Source organism: Bubalus bubalis, chromosome 4 (genome assembly GCF_019923935.1).
Source record: "Bubalus bubalis isolate 160015118507 breed Murrah chromosome 4, NDDB_SH_1, whole genome shotgun sequence".
Taxonomy (NCBI): Eukaryota; Metazoa; Chordata; class Mammalia; order Artiodactyla; family Bovidae; genus Bubalus; species Bubalus bubalis.
The window spans coordinates 24,514,554-24,537,548 of record NC_059160.1 but is presented as its reverse complement, the minus strand read 5'-3'; the positions used below and the strand labels follow the sequence as shown (position 1 = coordinate 24,537,548).

Here is a 22,995-nt window from a genome sequence, read left to right as displayed (position 1 = left end):
GAAAGGCACTCAGTCTGAAGAAGTTGCATTTACAGTGACCAGGAGTGGAGGCTCCAAGTGAGGAAGCAGGGACATCTGGTTTGAAAAGGCAGATGGCAGCCATGTCATGGAAGCTCTGGGTAGAGGCCCATGTGACAGTGGTCATTCTCTACTTCAAGCAGAGTTTTCTTGAATTGGAAAGACAGCCTCTCTGTTCATCTCCATCTAGGATTTGTGAGTGTGGAAACTCTCCCCAGCTGCTCATGATGGGCTTCCCCTGTAGGTGGTACTAGGAGTCTGAGAGGAGCTCTGCTCTTCGCAGGACTTTGTTGTATCTCACGGAGCCCGAGAAGATGCTGGTGAGCAGGAAGTTGCCTGATAAAGGATAGAAGAGGGTGGAAGGAAGAGTGAGATTAATATTTGTACGTTTGAAGGAGAAGAAAAAGAAAGAGAGGAGGAGAGGACAAAAAGAAAAGAGGAAAGGAAGAAAGGAAGGATGGAACAGAACAGGAAAGAGGAGAAGGAGGAGGAGGAAGAATTACAACCAAGGGATACCCCTGGCTGTTCAGCGGTTAGGACTCTGTGCTCTCACTGCCGAGGGCCCAGGTTCAGTTGCTGGTTAGGGAACGAATTGCCCATGAGCTGCACAACCAAATAAATAAATATATGCTACTATTTTTTTTTTTTATTATAACCAAAACCCTCTTTTTATTTATTTTTTTTCAATGTATGTTTTGGCTATGCTGGGTCTTCACTGTGGCACACCGGCTTAGTTCCCCAACCAAGGATCAAACACAGGTTCCCTTCATTGGAAGGCAGATTCTTAACCACTGGACCACCAGGGAAGTCCCCCAAACCTATCTTTAGAAGGGCATTTCCCATAAGCTCCTTTCAGAGGCTGTCATTCTGACTGCATTACTGAGAAGTTCAGTAAGTAAGGGAATTTCTGAATCAGCACACATTCCAAGGCTCTGCTCTGTTCCTTGCTCAAAGCTCGGAGCCACGGGATACGATGCAGCAAGTGTCAAACAGACCCCTGGCAATGGGTTGGGGAAGAGGGAGGAGAGGGAAGAGGTTACCAGTTTCCTGCTTCCTCTCTGATATGGTCTATGGGGTGAAGGCTTAGTACACATTCTGTGGTGCAAGAGTTTAATTTGAAGAAGTGCCAAATGGAGTAGAGAGCTGGGGCTCACAGAGACAAGAGCTTTTGCAGGGAGATAGGGTGGGAGAGGCGGGGCGGAGGGTGGTGGTGGTATGGTTGGTGAGTGGCAACTGGAAGGATTCCTGGAATCGAGACTCTTAGACTGAAGGCCCCATCAAAGAAGGACTGCAGCAATAAGAGCTCCATGCACTGTCTCAGCTGAGCAGGAAGGCAGTGGGGCTCCCTCTGGGCAAAAGTATCCAGCATTCTCTGAAGCAAAGCAGAAGTAGCTTAAAATATCAACCCTCTGGAAGGACTGTAGCCACAAACCAATGGTGGAGAAACAAGTCACAGGCTAGAGTCTTTTGTTTTCAGCTACACTGCTGCTAAGTCACTTCAGTCGTGTCCGACTCTGTGCGACCCCATAGGTGGCAGCCCACCAGGCTCCGCCATCCCTGGGATTCTCCAGGCAAGAACACTGGAGTGGGTTGCCATTTCCTTCTCCAATGCATGAAAGTGAAAAGTGAAAGTGAAGTCGCTCAGTCGTGTCTGACTCTTAGTGACCCCATGGACTGCAGCCTACCAGGCTCCTCCGCCCATGGGATTTTCCAGGCAAGAGTACTGGAGTGGAGTGCCATTGCCTTCTCTGTTCAGCTACACAAGGGAAGTTATATGAGAAGCAATAGCATCTTCATACCCAGGCATCATTTCATCCACTTAAAACATATACTGCTGGAGACTGTTTTGCAAAGTACAGTCCCACGTACCCAAACACAGCCTTGGTGCTAGGGCAGAGAAGGTGAGTTTGTGCCAGAGGCCAGAAGAAAGAGCTGCCTTGTTTCCCTCTCATTTTACAGAGTTTCTCAGGCAGCTACCAAGAGCAGTGGAAGGTATAGGCCTACCACTTTCTTCCACGTTTAAAATGGAGTGTTCCTTATAGTCTCCTGAACCTCCTAAGGGCAGAGGTGTGTGGAAGGTTGGAGATCGTGGAATGAATGACTTGAGATAGACAAGGATGTTGGTTTGACGACCTCGGAAAATATCATTTGAAATATGAAATATGCAAGAAACCAAATCAAAATGCAAAGACATATCCTCATATGCTCCATCATCGCCTTTGAAGCATTCTGCAATTTGCTGCTTCTCTGAACTTTTACAACATTCTCCTGGGTCCAGCCCTTTGTATCAATACTTTATCCTGAAGCTCACGGCCATCTACCTGCGCTGCTTCTGCAGGGTGATCTTGTGTGGAGCAGCGGCACATCAGCTTAGAGCAGGCACTCACTGTTTTCAGGGGTTTCTCTCACTGGTTTGCTCTTCTTCATGCTATACTCTTCCTCTTCTTTCCCTGCCCCACTCCCATCCCCCGAGGAACCCCCTCCCTGTGTGGTGCACCACGCATTTCACATGTGCCCATGAGCCGTGCCGTGATGCTCCTTCTGCCTCTTGCTCATCCCCTTCCTAGCAACTCTTCGAACTATGATTCCTAAGAGCCAGATGCTACTCTTCACATCTCTACCGATCAAAATACTGCTCAACCTCCAAGACCCATCTCAGATGCTGTCTCCTTGACGAAGCTCTTTCTGACTCCATTTCTACTGGGTCAAAGCCCCATCTTTCTCCTCCACCATCTGTTAGTGCTTTGAGGACAGGGTCCCCATCTTTCATCTGTGCATACCCAAGAAGCCCAGCACAGCACTTCTGCCACCAGCACTTACTTAACAGGCTTGTTAAGTTGAACTGAATCCTGTTGTTGTCCCAGTTTTATTAGAGATGAATCAGAAGTGTGAGCTACCTATTTCCATGTAATGCCCTGTCTAGCAGCCTTGGCCAGATGGAATTTTTTCCTCCTTTTTTCTTTTTTTTTAAACTCTACTGGGGTGGCTCCCTAAGAGTTGCAAATTAAGAGTCTCTGATGGCTCACTAATGAGGTAAAAGCTGATAAACAACCATAGATTGGTTTTTAATAAAATGAGTCATGAGATCTTTGTGGAAAGAATGGTGATGAGGGTGTGGGGACCTGGTCTGCTCTAGTTTTTAGCAAAGCAGCTGATCTCGTGCATTGCTGGAGCAGCTGCAGAAATGACTTCTTCAGGGTTTACGCAGCTTGGGTGCGTGAATTCCATGCAGCCAACACTTGTGAATACTACCTTGTGCTGGGCTCTGGGAACAGAGAGACAGTGGGGAGTGAGTTCCTCAGTACTTTGCTCACTCTTTTTAAGTTAATGTGTTGACACAAGAGTTGCTGAAACTATGATGAAAAGATACTCTAGAAAGATTTTGACACAAGGAGAGAAAGTAGGGAAAGCAGTCAAAAGGTGGAACCTTTTCAATGTTTGTCTTACCATCAAGAGATACTTCAAGAATCTCCTCCATATCCCTAAACTTGCTCCTTCTGATATTAGAAACTGACTATGGCTTCTGGTCAAGGCTGTAGACACAGCAAAGATAAGTAAGACACAGTTCCACCCTCAAAATTATCAAATGACACATCAACCAGTAATTATTTGGAACTTAACATGAACCACAAAATGGTGATGATGATGATAACGACTGGCATATATATATAATTTAAAATATGTCAAGCATTGTTCAAAACATTTTATATATATTACTTGTATGAGGTGTGTGTATGCTCAGTTGTGTCCGACTCTTTGTGACCCCGTGGGCCGTAGCCCACCAGGCTCCTCTGTCCATGGGCTTCTCTAGGCAAGAATACTGGAAAGTGAACATGAAAGTGAAATCACTCAGTCGTGTCCGACTCTTAGCGACCCCATGGACTACAGCCCACCAGGCCCTCCGTCCATGGGATTTTCCAGGCAAGAGTACTGGAGTGGGGTGCCATTGCCTTCTCCGTTAACAGTGGCTAGGCATATTATATTTACTTGGAGCTGGTATACTTGGTGACAGCCTTAGTGCCCTCAGACACGGCGTGCTCGGCCAGCTTCCCAGGTAGCAGCAAGCTCACGGCGGTCTGGATCTCCCTGGAGTGGGTTGCTATTTCCTCCTCTAGGCGATCTTCCTGACCCAGGAATTGAACACACGACTCTTGTGTCTCCTGCATTGGCAAGTGGATTCTTTACCACTGAGCCATCTGGGAAGCCCATTAAATTATTTCATCCATAACAGTGCTATAAGATATATATTATTATTATCTCCCTGTCATTGATGAGAAAACTAGGGCACAGAGAAGTTCAGTCACAAAGCTAGTAAGCAGAAGCCAGGTTTGGAAACAAGCTATCTGGCTATGGAGTCCACGCACATGCACACAACACGTACAAACACAAATAGATTAATCACAATGGGAAATACTAAAGGAGCCCATTCCTGCTAAAGGAAGTAGGAAATCAAAACAGCTAGGAAAGAGTAGGAGAGAGCTCCTGACAAGCACTAAGTGAAACTCACTCAGTAGTGTCCAACTCTTTGCGACCCCATGGACTGTAGCCCACCAGGCTTTTCTGTCCATGGCATTTTCCAGGCAAGAATGCTGGAGTGGGCTATACCATATCAAGTGATATGGTATTAACATAATGCAGATAGATTCAAGGAAAAGTGGGCATACGAGTGTGTGAGAGATGGAAAGGTGGGTGAAGTCTCCGCCAGCTTAGAGGGAAACTTACTGACTTTACACACCATAGGAGCTGGAGCTAAATCTAACACATCCTTGACCTGGAGACTGGTGTGGGTTCTGTTTGATGAGAATTCAGAGACATGGAGAAGCTGGGAGTCTTTCATATGGCCGAAGAGCCCAGAAGGAGTGGGTCGAGCTTTGAGCTCAGAATTCAAAGCCTCTGCTCTTATCTGCTGTCCTGTGTTGCTATAACACACATGAAATATAGAGTCCTGGGGCCAAGGGTCAGAGAAGGGCCTCAGCCTTCTGAGGGGGCTGTGAGTGGACTATGTTCCTCAGGGCCCCTAGATGGGGCAGAATCAGGCGAAGCCTCCATTTCTGATCTCAAGGTACAGGTTTCTCTTCACCTGCTCTGAATGTCAGAATCAAAAAATTTAGCCCTCACCCAAAAAAGAAAGAAGCAATTTTAATAATTCTAGCCTAATTACCCTCCTCTATCTCCATCTGTCCTGTCTACTGTGATGTGGACCTCCTCAGCTCCACCCCCAAGTCAGGATGAATGTTCCTCTGTTTCAGGGTTTCTCAGCCTCAGCACTCTGACATCAGGGATTGAATTATCCTTTGTTGTGCATTGTAGGATGTTTAGCAACGTCCTTGCTATTTACCCACTAGATGCCAATTGCACCTTCCCTCCCCCTATTGTGACAATGAAATATGTCTCCAGACATTGCCAAATGGATGGAAAAATCACCCCAGTTGAGAAACATGGCCTGTATTGAAATAGACTGAAAAGTAGAGAGGATCTGGAACTCTGAATGGAACTGGGCAAGATGCAGTGGTGGAGACCTCAGCTAAAATGTATGACTTTTGTTTCTTTACCTGAGTGACCACTGTGGGTCAATAGCCCACAAATTATTTTTTTCCAAAAAAATAGAACTTCATTTTCACTTAAATCATTTTAATGTTAAGAGCCCATTCCTCCTCGTGGCAAGAAATGTGACCATAGTTATTTCAATAAGAACAAAATAATTTATCATTGAGACTAAGTCAGTTCAAAATAGGCTTCCCAGGTGGCCCTAGGGGAACGAACCTGCCTGCCAATACAGGAGACATAAGAGACATGAGTTTAATCCCTGGGTTGGAAAGATCCCCTAGAGGAGGGCATGGCCACACACTCCAGTATTCTTGCCTGGAGATTCCCATGGACAGAGGGTCACAAAGAATCAGACTTGACTGAGCACGCACCCACAAGCAGTTCAGAATATTACACTCCTGTCCCAAACACTTGTCTCCAGAATGGACTGGTTTTACTGAGGCATCATGGAGGGAGGGGAGATGTTTAAGTAGTGATTGTCTGTCTTGTGTCCTTCTCTGGAGCATCTACTGAAGTGGAAGGATCTCACTGAGTCTTTAGCTTTGGTGTTTCCCCACCTGACATCAGATGAGGCTTCCATGGTCTCCCTGGTCTCCAGTTGCACAATCAATGCCATTGACGCTGCGATAGTCACCCCAAGTGTTAGTCCTCTGCCCTGAGAAGGTTCATCAGCTCCCAATGTCCTCTCATTCCACCCTAGATCTGACAAGAGCAACTTTGGCTGCCCGCTAAAACTCAAGGTGGGTGCAGGGTTTGCTGCATTTAACTCATGAGCCCAGACAGTCCAGGAAGCCATCTCTGCTTCCCCAGGCAACCTTGGAGGGGAAACTTCAGGGCTCTTGCTTCTAAGCAACTAAATCAAGTCACCCAGCATACCTGTAGTTTCTGCATTCCATTCCCCTGAACTATGAGGCCAGGGCAGATGATCTCTTACCTGTCACCCACATACCTGTCTAGCTTTATTGCTGTTCTCTCCCTCCATTTTAGAGGTGATAGAAAAGGCATCAACTTGATAGAGGAATATGGCAGCATAAGAGATATATAAATAAAAGTTAAATGCAATTCCTCAATTAAAAAAAAAATATTTACAAATAATTTGAAGGAAATGGCCTCATGAAGTTTGTTGAAGTCAAGGACCATAAGAGATTTCAAAGGATTTTAATGTTTATTGCCTGGATCTGCTGGGCCCTTGTCCTTGAAACAAACACTTTAAATATGCTTAAGGAAAACTTGAAGAATTGTTTTCTTTTGCTTTGTAATCAGTATATTAAAGAGACATTCATACATTTCAAGAATTGCTTAAATCCTGATACCCAGTTGCAGTGCTGGAAACTCTTAGATAAAGGATATCTAGATTTCCACTGTGCCGAGGGCCAAATTCCCATTTTTGAAAGCTGAGTCATGGCCTGCTTACAGTGCTGAACTCTAGGTCAACAAAAGCCTCAGGCTTCCCATGTGGCGCAAGTGGTAAAGAACCCACCAGATAATGCAGGAGACTCAAGAGATTTAGGTTCAATTCTTGGGTCAGGAAAATTACCTGGAGTAGGAAATGGCAACCCATTACAATATTCTTGCCTGGAAAATTCCATAGACAGAGAGGCCTGGTAGGCTACAGTCCATGGGGTCACAAAGAGTTGAACAAGACTGAGCACAGGACAGCACAGTAAAAAAGTATCAAATGAAAACCAGAACTCAGACTTTAGGTAAACTTCCAGTCCAGAGAGTGCAAGGGGCTCACAATTCGACCTACTCTGCTATAAATTTAGAGCAAATGGTAGACAAAATGTGCCACAAGAGAGCTTTGTGGTAATATAGCTGGTCCCCCAAACAGGGTTGAACAACTCTAGAACCAGAAATGGGGCAGAAAACAAAGAGAGGGAGTATGGATCTGCTGGGCCCTTGTCCTTGGAACAAACACTTTAAATATGCTTAAGGAAAACTTGAAGACTTGTTTTCTTTTGCTTTGTAATCAGTATATTAAAGAGACATTCATACATTTCAAGAATTGCTTAAATTCTGATACCCAGATTTAAGCTTGTGAACATATGATTTTAAAGATACAGTTAAAGCTATTCATCATAATTTGCTATACTACCAACATTAAATTACAGTTACTCTGGAGTATAAGTTCAATGGTTTAAAGTAAGCCTATAACATACCTACAAAAACACCTTCCTATCTCATACATGCAAATCACTTCTCCATGTAAAGGTCTCATCACTCTAAGTTTCCCTGCTCCAGAAGTCACTACTCTAAGGCTTACTGTGGTCTGAAGAGAAGGGGGAAGAAAAAAAAGTAACAAGGACCAATAGCTATATATATTAATAAAAGACGACACAGCAGAAGAGAAGGCAATTCTGCAAATGCAAGCTCTCAAGAAGCAGCATGTTATGATAAACCCCTTCTTTAGAAAGGTATCATTTCTATCACTGATAGCACAGGCTAAATTAAATTGTACAGCATGCCATCTTCAAATAACAGTTGAGGCAATAGAATAAATATAGAAGCATCACAATGAATCCCCCTTAATACAACTATACAGACCAACACTTCTCTACAAATTAAGTTCTTTGTCTGACTGCCAGTTAAATACAATTTTAATTTCATAGCTTAACAATTAAGGGTCATACCCTGAAGTCAATACATATACCTGGCATTTCAGTCTAAGCTGTTCCATGTACATAGCTGAAATCAATTACAAAGTATGGCCTAACAAATGCTATGCTAAGTCACTTCAGTCGTGTCTGACTCTGTGCGACCCCATAGACAGCAGCCCACCAGGCTCCTCTGTCCCTGGGATTCTCCAGGCAAGAACACTGGAGTGGGCTGCCATTTCCTTCTCCAATGCATGAAAGTGAAAAGTGAAAGTGAAGTCGCTCAGTCGTGTCCGACTCTTAGCGACCCCATGGATTGCAGCCTAACAGGCTCCTCCATCCATGGGATTTTCCAAGCAAGAGTACTGGAGTGGGGTGCCATTGCCTTCTCCGAACAAATGCTAGGGGAAATTTTTAAAAGTAGTTTTTACAAGTATTAAACTTATCTTGCACACTGAAGTCATCATACATACAGGGCAAAGTCAGAGCTTTTATATTCAAGTTTATTCTTCATTTAACTTTTAAAACACTATTATAGTTGAATATTAAAACAAAGCAAGTAGTGAGCATATTATGATTATAGTCCTTCACTCAATCACTACTGCAAATAAAACACCCACAGTGAGTGTTATTCACGGGCCCTACTAAGAGGTCTGACACTGAACACCACCCCTAGGATGATGTTCATCATCCACATATGCTTCTCTGTTGTAATGGTGCCATTGTTCCTGATTTGGATCAAAGTCCACTAATTCTACCTGGTCCATTTCATCAGTCTCTTCTACCTCCTTCCTCTCAGGCAGAAATTTTTCCAGCAAAGAGAGTTTATCGGGAGAGAGAAAGCCATTCTCAGGAAAGTTTACCTTAAATTCAATGATTAGGCGACCCTTTTCATATGGCCTATGATAAATTGGCATGCCTTCATTTAGCACACACTTGAGATCTCCATGGGTAACAATCTGACCTGGATGAGAAGTGATGACTATGATTCAGTTGTCAAGAGTAGATATTGGCTTCTGGAAGCCACACAATGCCTCAGTCAACTGTATATCCATACACATGAAAAGGTCTTCTCCTCGTTGAGTAAAAACAGCATTGTCCTTCTGATCTAAAGCAAGGATAATATCTCCTGGCTCCAGTCCTGGTTCTTGGTCTCCTTCACCATGGAATGTTATCTTCTGGCCATCTTTCACGCCTTTGTCAATATGAACTTCTAGAATTTTCTTTTCTTAAACTATCTTCCTTCTGTTGCAGCTTTTACATCTATCTTTAGGACTGATCCACTCGCCATGGCCCTGGCACTCCATGCAGACAGACTGAATTTGCTGAACCATTCTAGGTCTTATTTGATGAATTCTTATTTGTATTCCAGTACTTTGGCAACTGGGACAGCATTCTGACACTCCTTTCTTGCCACTTCAGCCTTCACATTTGTCACAAATCACATTCTTTTGCAGAGCCACTTTCTTGTTGCACCATTATATAAATTCTCCTAAGGTTACTGTAAGTTGACGCACAACGTTTTTACCTCCCTCTCTCTCTCTGCATCCTGTCTCCTCCTCTGAAAAACATATCAAAGATGTCCGTGGGGGAGCCCAAACCACCACCTGCTCCACCTTCTTTAATTGCCTGTTCTCCTCCTTTGTCATATGATTCCCTTTTCTTTGCATCAGAGAGCACTTCATAAGCTTGAGAAATCCATTTAAACGTCTCACCTTCATTTGGATTCTTATCAGGGTGGTACTTCAAGGCCAGTTTCCTGTAAGCCTTTTTCAATTCTTCTTGGGTGGCATTGGGTTTGACCCCCAAGACATCATAGGAAGTGGGTTTTTTTCACCATTTTCACCTGCCAGTTGGCAGGCTGATGCCAGTGTCAGGGAGTGGGGAGGAGCGAGTCGCTGTGCACAGCTCAGGCAGCCACAGCTCCTCCGCCTCTCACTGGGCCCTTGTCTTTGGAATAAACACTTTAAATATGCTTAAGGTACTCTAAGTTATAAATGAAGGAAAACTTGAAGAATTAGTGGAACAAGAAGGAAGATAAGAAGACAGGTAGACATTTAATAAGAACTTGTTTGAAATATCATAAATGAAAATTAGGGAAATTAATTTTTTAAATATCAATAAGTGGGTAAACCTTGGCCAAGACAAAGTCAGAGAAATAATTTCTGAATCAAACACTGGTATTGAGGGATTTACATAGTACACTGCCCAGAGAGAGAAAGGGGTAAAAATAACGAGAGAGCTGTTGTTAAATACAGAGTTTTGATTAGGAAACTCCAACATATGTCTATCAGAAGCCCCAGGGGAAAAAAAAAACAAAACTGGAGGGAATTTCAGATAAGGAGGAGTTAACAGGGTAGTAGTTGAGAATTGATCAAAATTGAAAAAGACGTGAAGGGAATTCCCTATGGCCTACTGGTTAGGATTCCAGGCTTTCACTGCCATGGCCCAAGTTCAGTTCCTGCTTGGTGAACTGAGAGCCTGCAAATCACCCAGTACAGCCAAAGCAAAGAAAGGAAAAAAAAAAAAAAAAAAAAAAACACTTTCAGTGTTCCCCAGCAATCCAGTGATTAGGACTGAACACTTTCACTGCCATGGGCCCAGGTTTGGTTCCCTGGTCAGGGACCTAAGATCCCACAAGGTACGTAGTGCAGCAAAAACACAACAAATAAATGAAAGAGTCCTTGGTTAGAAGACACAGCCTATTAAATTGCTACAGCCCAGAGGGTGAAACTACAGAGAACTGAGGATAAAGGGAATAATTTTATCTTTATCAGCTGAGCTATCAGGGAAGCCCAATATTTTAAAAGTACTAAGGAAAAATAACGAGAGTTTTAAAACCATTTAAATTATCCAAGACCAAAGGCAAAATAAGGATATTTTTAGATAAATAAAATATTTCACCATGCCCAGACTTCTATTAACCTATTGATATTATAGGACACACACTGACAAGAATAGCAGGAGGGAATATTTGGGATATAAGGAACAATCATTAACACAAGAAAGAAAGAAAATAAGATTTAATTGTAAAACTTTGAAAAATTTTAATTTTTTTAATTGAAAAGGTAAAACTAAATCTTCGAACAATAACATGATGGATGATGTCAATGGGTAGGTAAAGCTTGCTAAGATGTGTATGTTTGGAGGAGAGAAATATAAAATTCATTTAGATTTTATATGGGAATTCCCTGGTAGTCCAGTGGTTGACTCTGTGCTTCCACTGCAGGGGGCACCGGTTGCCCCCTGGTCAGGGAACTAAGATCTCATCTGCCACTTTGTGCAGCCAAAAACAAACAAAAATTCACTTAAATTTTATAATAAAATGCATAGTTATGAATGTTTTTGAAATTTTTAATGATGGTTGCCCTCAGGATTGGAGAAGGCAATGGCACCCCACTCCAGTACTCTTGCCTGGAAAATCCCATGGATGGAGGAGCCTGGTAGGCTGCAGTTCTTGGGGTCACGAAGAGTCAGATACTACTGAGCGACTTCACTTTCACTTTTCACTTTCCTGCATTGGAGAAGGAAATGGCAACCCACTCCAGTGTTCTTGCCTGGAGAATCCCAGGGACAGGGGAGCCTGGTGGGCTGCCGTCTATGGCGTCGCACAGAGTTGGACATGACTGAAGCGACTTAGCAGCAGCAGCAGCAGCCCTCAGGGTGGACATACAGCTGACCCTTGAACAATGCTGGGGTTAGAGGCATTGGTACACCCATCCCCAGCCCTACGCAATCAAAAACCCTCATGTAGACTTATAATTGGCCCTCCATATTTAAAGAGTATGTATTTTTTTTTAATCCACAGGTAAATGGACCCTTGTAATACAAACACATGTTGTTCAAAAGTCAATTGTACATTTTATGGCTTCTAAATTAGCAGAAACTAAAAGAAGGATAATAAAATGTTATCTAATAGGGAAAATATAAAAGAATGATGAAGAAAGGGATGGTAATTGGAAAACAGGACAGATTATAAAATGAATATTATAAAAATGAATCCAAGTATATTAAAATCACAATAGATGTAAAAGGATTATTTTCATTAATTAAAAATGTTCAATTGAGGAGATGTTGGTCAAGGACACTAACATGCCACCAGTAGGTAAATAAGTCCTAGAGATCCTGATTATAAACTTCAGAGCTGCTAAGAGATTAGATCTTAATTGTTCTCATCACAAAAAATGAAATTATAATTATATACCATGATAGACGGAGAAGGCAATGGCAACCCACTCCAGTACTCTTGCCTGGAAACTCCCATGGATGGAGGAGCCTGGTAGGCTGCAGTCCATGGGGTCGTGAAGAGTCAGACATGACTGAGCGACTTCACTTTCACTTTTCACTTCCATGCATTGGAGAAGGAAATGGCAACCCACTCCAGCGTTCTTGCCTGGAGAATCCCAGGGACGGAGGAGCCTGGTAGGCTGCCGTCTGTGGGGTCACACAGAGTCGGACACGACTGAAGTGACTTAGCAGTAGCAGCAGCAGCAACCATGATAGAGGTGTTAACTAATACTATGGTGGCAATCATATTGAAACAGATAAATGTATCAAATCATACACAATGTTATATGTCAAGTATGGCTCACCAAAAATGCTTACTGTGTATCATATGAGGGACATTTAATTTTTTAAATACGTTTTAAAGAAGCTCAAATAGCCAATAATCCTGAGGGGAATGGAAATTAAAACAACATATCATTTCAAATACATCAAATTGTTGAAAATTTGAAAGTCTGACTAGGCCAAGTGTTGGTGAGGCTATGGAGCAAAGAGAAATCTAACATGTAGTTCAGAAGAATGTAATTTGGTACAATCGCTATGGAGAACAATTTGGCAATATCTATAACTCTAGGTATATAGAATATTCACCCCAGCATTTTTATATGTGTGTGTGTGTATATATATATATCCATATATGTGTATATATATATATCCTAGAAAAACAAATGTATAAAAAAAGATATTTACAAGAATGTTTGAAGTTGTATTATAATAGTGAAAAATTAAAAACCAGTTAAATGTTTATCATAGGACTGCATAAATGAATTTTTACATAGTCATAGTATGGAATACCATCAGCACATGAAAATAATAAATTTAAGCTGATAATAACATAGATAATTCTTTTAAAATGTCATATGGAGGTGTGGGAGGTGTGAAGGAGGTTCAAGAGGGAGGGGATGTATGTATACCTATCACTGATTCATGCTGATATATGGCAGAAACAAACACAATATTGTAAACCAATTATCCTCCAACTAAAGCATTTAAAAAGAGAGTTGACCATGTCATTTGGACCACTTCCAGAATAAATTATATTAATGTAATTTAATACTATCAGATCAGATCAGATCAGTCACTCAGTCGTGTCCGACTCTTTGCGACCCCATGAATCGCAGCACGCCAGGCCTCCCTGTCCCTCACCAACTCCCGGAGTTCACTGAGACTCACGTCCATCGAGTCAGTGATGCCATCCAGCCATCTCATCCCCTATTGTCCCCTTCTCCTTCTGCCCCCAATCCCTCCCAGCATCAGAGTCTTTTCAAATGAGTCAACTCTTCGCATGAGGTGGCCAAAGTACTGGAGTTTCAGCTTTAGTATCATTCCTTCCAAAGAAATCCCAGGGCTGATCTCCTTCAGAATGGACTGGTTGGATCTCCTTGCAGTCCAAGGGACTCTCAAGAGTCTTCTCCAACACCCTAGTTCAAAAGCATCAATTCTTCAGCACTCAGCCTTCTTCACAGTCCAACTCTCACATCCATACATGACCACAGGAAAAACCATAGCCTTGACTAGACGAAACTTTGTTGGCAAAGTAATGTCTCTGCTTTTGAATATGCTATCTAGGTTGGTCATAACTTTCCTTCCAAGGAGTAAGCCTCTTTTAATTTCATGGCTGCAGTCACCACCTGTAGTGATTTTGGAGCCCAGAAAAATAAAGTCTGACACTGTTTCCGCTGTTTCCCCATCTATTTGCCATGAAGTGATGGGTCCAGACGCCATGATCTTCGTTTTCTGAATGTTGAGCTTTAAGCCCACTTTTTCACTCTCCACTTTCACTTTCATCAAGAGGCTTTTTAGTTCCTCTTCACTTTCTGCCATAAGGGTGGTATCATCTGCATATCTGAGGTTATTGATATTTCTCCCAGCAATCTTGATTCCAGCTTGTGTTTCTTCCAGTCCAGCGTTTCTCATGATGTACTCTGCATATAAGTTAAATAAACAGGGTGACAATATACTATAGATTTGTATTAAATAAATATTATGACACTAAATGCAAAAAAATTTAAAAATGTCATGTGGAAACAAACAAGTTAGAGTGGTAAATAGTATGATATTATTTACTTGTTTATATATGTTCTGAAACATGATAAATAATGCTATACATTCAGTTTAATTCAATCCCTCAATCATGTCCAACTCTTTGCAACCCCATGAATTGCAGCATACCAGGCTTCCCTGTCCATCACCAACTCCCAGAGTTGCTCAAACTCATATCCAGTAAGTTGGGGTGCCATCCAGCCATCTCATCCTCTGTTGTCCCCTTCTCCTCCTGCCTTCAATCTTTCCCAGCATCAGGGTCTTTTCCAGTGAGTCAGTTCTTCACATCAGGTGGCCAAAGTATTGGAGCTTCAGCTTCAGTATCAGTCCTTCCAATTCAGGACTGATTTCCATTACAATTGACTGGTTTGATCTTGCAGTGCAAGGGACTCTCAAGAGTCTTCTCCAACAACACAGTTCAAAAGCATCAATTCTTCAGCGCTCAGCTTTCTTTATGGTCCAACTCTCACATCCATACATGACTACTGGAAAAACCATAGCTTTGACTAGATGGACCTTTGTCGGCAAAGTAATCTCTCTGCTTTTTAATATAATGTCTAGGTTTGTCATAGCATTTCTTCCAAGGAGCAAGCATCTTTTAATTTCATGGCTGCAATCACCATCTGCAGTGATTTTGGAGCCCCAAAAAATAAAGTCCCTCACTGTTTCCATTGTTTCCCCATCTATTTGCCATGAAGTAATGGGACTGGATGCCATGATCTTAGTTTTCTGAATGTTGAGTTCTAAACCAGCTTTTTCACTCTCCTCTTTCACTTTCACCAAGAGGCTCTTTAGTTCCTCTTTGCTTTCTGCCATAAGGGTGGTGTCATCTGCATATCTGAGGTTATTGATATTTCTCCCTGAAATCTTGATTCCAGCTTGTGCTTCATGCAGCCCAGCATTTCACATGATGTACTCTGCATATAAGTTAAATAAGCAGGGTGACAATATACAGCCTTAATGTACTCCTTTCCCAATTTGGAACCAGACCATTGTTCCATGTCCAGTTCTAACTGTTTCTTCTTGACCTGCATACAGATTTCTCATGAGGAAGGTAAGGTGGTCTGGTATTCCCATCTCTAAGAATTTTCCAGTTTGTTGTGATCCACACAGTCAAAGGCTTTCATGTAGTCAATAAAGTAGAAGTAGATGTTTTTCTGGAACTCTCTTGCTTTTTCGATGATCCAACAGATCTTGTCAATTTGATCACTGGTTCCTCTGCCTTTTCTAAATCCAGCTTGAACATCTGGAAGTTCACGGTTCAGGTACTGTTGAAGTCTAGCTTGGAGAATTTTGAGCATGTGAGATGAGTGCAATTGTGCGGTAGTTTGAACATTCTTTGGCATTGCCTTTCTTTGGGTTTGGAATGAAAACTGACCTTTTTCAGTCCTGTGGCCACTGCTGAGTTTTCCAAATTTGCTGGCATATTGAATGAAGAACTTTCACAGCATCATCTTTTAGGATTTGAAATAGCTCAACTGGAATTCAATCACCTCCACTAACTTTGTTCATAATAATGCTTCCTAAGGCCTACTTGATTCGCATTCCAGGATGTATGGCTCTAGGTGAGTGATCACACCATTGTGGTTATCTGGGTCATGCAGATCTTTTTTGTATAGTTCTTCTGTGTATTCTTGCCACCTCTTCTTAATATCTTCTGCTTCTGTTAGGTCCATACCATTTCTGTCCTTTATTGAGCTCATCTTTGCATGAAATGTTCCCTTGGTATCTCTAATTTTCTTGAAGAGATCTCTAGTCTTTCCCATTCTATTGTTTTTCCTCTGTTTCTTTGCATTGATCAGTTAGGAAGGCTTTTTTATCTCCTTGCTATTCTTTGGAACCCCACAGTCAGTCTCTCCCATCAGGAAGCTTCCATAAGCCTCTTAACCTTATCTATCAGAGGCAGATAGAATGCAAACCACAGTCATAGAAAACTAACCAAACTGATCACATGGATCACCGCCTTGTCTAACTCAATGAAACTATGAGTCATGCCATTTAGGGCCACCCAAGATGGATGGGTCATGCTGGACAGTTCTGACAAAATGTGGTTCACTGGAGAAGGGAGAAGTGAATGGCAAACCACTCCAGTAGTCTTGCCTTGAGAACAAAAATATATGACACTGAAAGATGAACTCCCCTGGTTGGTAGGTGCCCAGTATGCTACTGGAGATAAGTGGACAAATAACTCCAGAAAGAATGAAAAGATGGAGCCAAGCAAAAACAACGCCCAGTTGTGGATGTGACTGGTGATGGAAGTAAAGTCCAATGCTGTAAAAAACAATATTGCATAGGAACCTGGAATGTTAGGTCCATGAATCAAGGCAAATTAGAAGTGGTCAAACAGGAGATGGCAAGAGTGAACATTGACATTTTAGGAATCAGTGAACTAAAATGGACTAGAATGGGTGAATTTAATTCAGGTGACCATTATATCTACTACTATGGGCAAGAATCCCTTAGAAGAAATGGAGTAGCCCTCATTGTCAACTAAAGACTCTGAAATGCAGTACTTGGGTGCATACATTATTTATGATTAAATATTTAAATACATATATGTATTAAAATGTGTATGAGAATAATAAATACTGATTCAAGATTGCAGTTGCCTCTATGGAGAGTGAGTGAGTGAAGTCGCTCAGTCGTGTCTGACCCTGTGTGACCCCATAGACAGCAGCCCACCAGGCTCCCCTGTCCCTGGGATTCTCCAGGCAAGAACACTGGAGTGGGTTGCCATTTCCTTCTCCAATGCATAAGAGTGAAAAATGAAAGTGAAGTCGCTCAGTCGTGTCCGACTCCTAGCGACCCCATGGACTGTAGCCCACCAGGCTCCTCCATCCATGGGAGTTTCCAGGCAAGAGTACTGGAGTGGGTTGCCATTTCCTTCTCCAGGGGATCTTTCTGACCCAGGGATAGAATCCAGGTCTCCTGCATTGCAGGCAGACGCTTTACCCTCTGAGCAACCAGGGAAAGGCCAGGAAGAAGGGAGAAGGGAGGACAATTAATGTCAGCACTTCAACTGTAGCTTATGTTTTATATCTTTTTTAAAAATATGAAACAAATATAGTAAAATATAATGAATGATTTAATATAGTTGACTAGTGGATCCTTGGGTGTTTGTTATAGTCTATGCTTTTCTATACATTGAAAATATTTCCAATTTTAAATTGTATGTTTGATTTATTAAAAAAGGTAGGGAAGGTTTGCAATAGGAAACTTCCCACTTAGCCAAAATATCAAGTAATTTACTGTGATGGGAAAATCCCAGAAGAAAAATGGAAATGTAACGATTTTCATCTGTCCTTTCAGACACATGGATAACCACTTCACAAACCTCTACCCACAGCTGATTAAGAAACGTTCCATGTTGACTAAAGTGCAGGACTTTTTAACGTACGTATGATTAGCATCCTCTTTTCATTGCTGCTGAGGCTTCAGGGATTGAGTCTGTCATTTCATACAGCCGTTTTCCCTTAACCAATTTCTTTTCCATTTCTAAGGCAGGACTCCGGAGTGGTTCTTATAGCTAAGTGTAGCACCTCTTGGTGATAGCGTAAAAACTGGTTGCAGACAAATGCCTTCTAATTTATGCCCTTTCAGAGGTCAGGTTAATATATCACATTGTCAGCTGTGACACAGCTAGAGGAAACCTCACAGTACAAGACAGGCAAAACCAAACCCCTGGATCCCTTCCACTTGGAGGCTCCTCTCCTTTATAAATCCCCCTCCTCCCTCTCTAAGGTGCTTCCTTTTTATGGACCTAGTGACTCATGCTAGCTGGGGAGTTAGTGCACATCTTAAGTTATAATTCCTCACATCCTTCGAGAATATTTTTATTTTAGTAAAGCTTTCTGGAGACTAATAATTCTCAATATTCAGAATTTGTTTTACATTTGTGGGAAGGACAGACTGAGACTAATTTGGGGATAGAAGAACTCTTGCTTTGGCCCTCTAAAATATACACCTAGCAACCTGTTTGCCAGATGTGAAGGTCCTTCAGAGCACCTAGGCTAGATCTCATGAAGCAGTGATACTGTGTTTTTAAATTGATCTGGAGATAGCCTGAACAAATCAGAAACTGCTTTTAGTATACAAAGTTATGTCAACTCATCTTGCATAAAGTGCAGACAACTAAAACATGAGATAATGAAAGGAGTATAAAACAACAACAAAAAGACTTTTTTGTAGGCCAGTCACTGAGGCAGTTATTGGCAAAAACTGGAATACAACAAATCATAAACTATGAAAATGATCTGAGAGAAATATAAGCAAATACAAACAACTATGTCCTTATGGATTTAGTGAAAACATTATAATGTTATATGAGATGCATTTGAATAGTCTGTCCTCAGCTTTCTTAGGTCTCAATATCACAGATAAATAAATAAATAAATATCACATCTGTGTTTCTAGATAGTTCTAGGTAAAGCATGCGGAGTTATAAAGAAAGAGTCATAGTCCTTGGGGCTTCCCTGGTGGTTCAGATGGGAAAGAATCTGTCTTCAGTGCAGGAGACTTGGGTTCAATCCCTGGGTCAAGAAGATCCCCTGGAAAAGGGAATGGCTATCTACTTTAGTATTCTTGCCTGGAGAATTCCGTGGACAGAAAAGCCTGGCAGACTGCAGTCCACGGGGTCATAGAGACTTGGACATGACTGACTAACACGTTCACTTTCATAGTCCTTGGGAGAAGTCAAAAATCATTTAGAATTTGCTCTGATATCTTTTCAAAATGACTGGAATGTTACAAGAGCCAGAATTTAAATTATACTAGCCTTTGTGTGGGCTTAGTTGCTCAGTCATATCTGATTCTTTGGGACCGCATGGACTGTAGCCCACCAGCTCCTCCGTTCATGGGGATTCTCCAGGCAAGAATACTGGAGTGGGTTGCCATGCCCTCCTCCAGGGGATCTTCCCAACCCAGGCATCAAACCCAGGTCTCCCACATTGCAGGCAGATTCTTTATCATCTGAGACACCAGGGAAGCCCTATGCTAGCATAGGAATCTGAATATATAATCTTTAAGTACTTGGTTTTAATTTGGCTTTGGATGAACAATCGTAGAGACCACTAGTACAAATCTAATTTGTCTTCCAGGAAGCAAGATCAGTGGACCCGGGAGAACATCAAATATTACAAGAATGACCCATTTTGGAGACACGCAGACTATGTTATGGCACAGATGGATGGGCTGTTTGCAGGGGCAACAAAGAGAGCTGTATTAGAAGGAAAAAAGGTAAGATTTCTAGAAAGCTACTCAGGATTTATATGGTATGGCAAGAATACTGAAAATGGTCTTTAAAATTACATTCCAGTTAAGGAGAAGATCAAATTAGGACTAAAGAATAAATTTCTTGCATAGAAGTACTGTCTTATCTATCTCATTACTAGAACCTGACTCAATGTCTTAACACAAAATCCAAGCCTAACACATAAATAAACCAGCTTGTTTCTGTATCCTCTCCGTCTCGTTCATGTGCCCTGGGTCAGGTTAAAGTCCGATATGAATGTACTGGCTATTTGATTAACCTACTAAAGCTAGAGTTTTAGACAATATGATAAAGAAAAATGTATAAGTTTTTAAAAGTGTACAAGTACTATGATTTCCATCCTCCACAGCACTTGGACACACATACACACACATAAACACACACACGTCATAATTTTTTCTGAAAAGTTTACTGAATCATTGAGGATAGAAAAGTACTGTTTAATATACTTCCAAAAATTAGGAGGATTTTATTTCCTGGGGGTAATATATATACCACACACACACACACACGCACGCACGCGCGCACGCACACTGGACAAAATATACAAAATGACAGTTTATAGAAAATAGGTGCAAAAAGTATTCTTTTTTTTTTTTTGCAAAACAGATTTTATTTTATTTTATTTTTTTAAACTTTACATAACTGTATTAGTTTTGCCAAATATCAAAATGAATCCGCCACAGGTATACATGTGTTAAGTATTCTTAATCACATGAGCTCGGCCTTGGTAATAAAACTAGAAATACAAATTAAAACCATACTGAGAAATGCTTGTTGTTTAGTCACTAAGTTGTGTCCACTCCCTTTGTGAGCCCATGGACTGTAGTCTGCCAGACTCCTTTGTCCATGGGACTTCCCAGGCAAGAATATTGGAGTGCATTGCCATTTCCTTCTCCAGGGGATCTTCCCGACCCAGAGTTCAAACCCATGTCTCCTGCATTGGCAGGTGGATTCTTTACCACCAAGCCACCTGGAAAGCCATACTGAGAAATCTTTTTTTACTTATCAGTTCGGCAAACATTCCAAAGTGTGAGAGCATACTGTGTTAACAGGTAATGGCGGGGAAAAGACATTTTCCTAAAAGACTGGTGGGAATACAAAATGGCATATCTGCTATGGACAGTTTGGCACCCAGCACCAAAAACACATACTCATTTATCCTCTGACGCAAGATTTCCAGGATTATCGCAAAGGTTCACTGGCAGCAATATAAGCCTATTCATTGCAGATAATTTACAGTAGTGAAGAGACTGAAAACAGCCAAAGACATGAAGATTGGCTGTACGAATGATGTGGCTGAAAACAGGAATGAGGTGAATCTCCATATACTGCTATGGACTGACCTTCAGCATCTGTTATTAAGTGTAAAAAGTAAAGACCGGTGTATATCATGTGCTGCCTTCTGCATAAGAAATTGAGATAGATAGATAATAGATGATAGATAGATAGATGATAGATTTACTCATATTTTCAAGGAGAAACAGCAATGAAAGTGTAAACCAATAACTAAAAGATAAATGAAAGGAGAATGGAGGGAGCAGAAATGAAAGCTACATTCCTCTGGATGTAACTTGTTTTCTTACATTTGACTTGAAACCATGTAAATGCTGTTCATACTTACACAAAATTTTTGAAAGCAAAGTGATTCCTAAGACCTGAAAATGAATGCACACAAATATACTTAATGGTACATCAAGTTCATGGTATAACCATATGAGCAACAGTCAGATGACGTCAAAACAGAGTTATTGAACTTCCCTGGTGGTCCAGTGGTTGGGACTCCACACTTTCAGTGCAGGGGGCATGAGTTCGATCCTCGGTCAGGAAACTAGGATCCCACATGCCACACAGCATGGCCAAAACAAACGAGCAAAAAACAATTATCCTCACAAAACAGTGCATCCTCAGTGGAACAGATGCTAAGGATAAGAAAATCACCAAAACAAAAATAGACAGCCTTGACTTGTAATCTTACTTTAGTAAAAATATTATATTGCTATTTTGAAGTCTGATAGATTTTGATAGATAAAGATAAAGCAAAGAAGTATATTAGATAACAAGATTTTCAGCACAAGAAAAGTTAATGAAGTAAACATACTGTGTATTTTTTAATTAACATATAGGTAGGAAATCATTACTTTTGGCTTCCTTAATTAAAAAAAAAAAAGTACATTTCCTTTCTTTGTCCCTTGAAAAAGCCTAGAAGTAATGACAATAGCCTTGACCCAGCAGCATTTAGTCTTCCCCAGGAGAATATGGTCTATCTTAAACAAGACATAGAAGCACTAGCCATGGAGAAAAAGATTGGGAAATTTAACTAATTAAAATAAGAATTTCTTTTTATCAAAAAACAATATAGAGAATGAAAAGATAAGCTGCAAACCAGGGGAAGATATTTGCAATGCATTTAACTAATAAAGGATTTGTATCTAAAATACATAAAGAATGTCAACAAATTTTTAAAAAGAACATACCCAGTAGAAAAATGGGAAAGGGGCACAAAACATCAACAGGAATTTCACAGCAGAGGAAGCACAAATGACCAATAAACGTGAAGAAATGCACGATTTCAAGGTAATGCATCATAAAGCCACAGTGAAATCCTATTACACACCAGAATTGGGAAATCCCAACCACTATTGGTGTAAGTAAACTCTTACAACCACTTTGGAAAAGGATGGGACATTACTTGAAACATTTGAGGTTAATACATATTCTGCAACCTGGCAGATCCACTCAGAGATTAGATACAGTCTTGAACATGGGGTCCACATATGTAAAAGTTCACAGCATCATTGTTTACTGTGAACTGTAAACGTCTCAAATGTTTATCCTAAGCATATTGTGATACCATATGTTCATGTAATGTGATACCATATGGGAATGAACATGAATGAACCATTTCCACACTGTTGACATTGATCCATGTCAAAAAATAATTTTGAGCAAGGGAATGCACATGATATGATTCTATTTATCCATATTCTAAACCAGGCAAAGTTTTAAAAATATATTGCCTAGGGATTTATACATAGATGATAAAATGATAGGAAAGCAAGTAATGAACAACATGAAATTTAGCAGAGTGGTTACTGCTGGTGGGGAACAGAAATGAGATTGGTGACTTTCTAAGGCACAGCTGATAGTCTATTTAAAACAGTCTATTTTTTAACTGGGATGCAGGTACAGAGGAGTTTATTTTTATTATTTTTTCTTAAAATGTGCATTTACGTCTTC

General features: G+C 41.2%; 1 protein-coding gene and 1 pseudogene across 1 annotated transcript in view; one reads left to right on the top strand and one right to left on the bottom strand.

The window, feature by feature from the left end:
* The window catches only part of PLBD1 (phospholipase B domain containing 1), an 88,248-nt gene that overhangs the window by 32,195 nt on the left and 33,058 nt on the right, over positions 1-22,995 (top strand). Inside the window, exons 3-4 of the mRNA XM_006055151.3 lie at positions 17,796-17,879; positions 19,583-19,721. Coding sequence (XP_006055213.2) covers positions 17,796-17,879; positions 19,583-19,721 — 223 coding nt within the window. The remainder of the gene's footprint in view (positions 1-17,795; positions 17,880-19,582; positions 19,722-22,995) is intronic.
* LOC123465733 lies at positions 8,751-9,980 on the bottom strand (annotated as a pseudogene).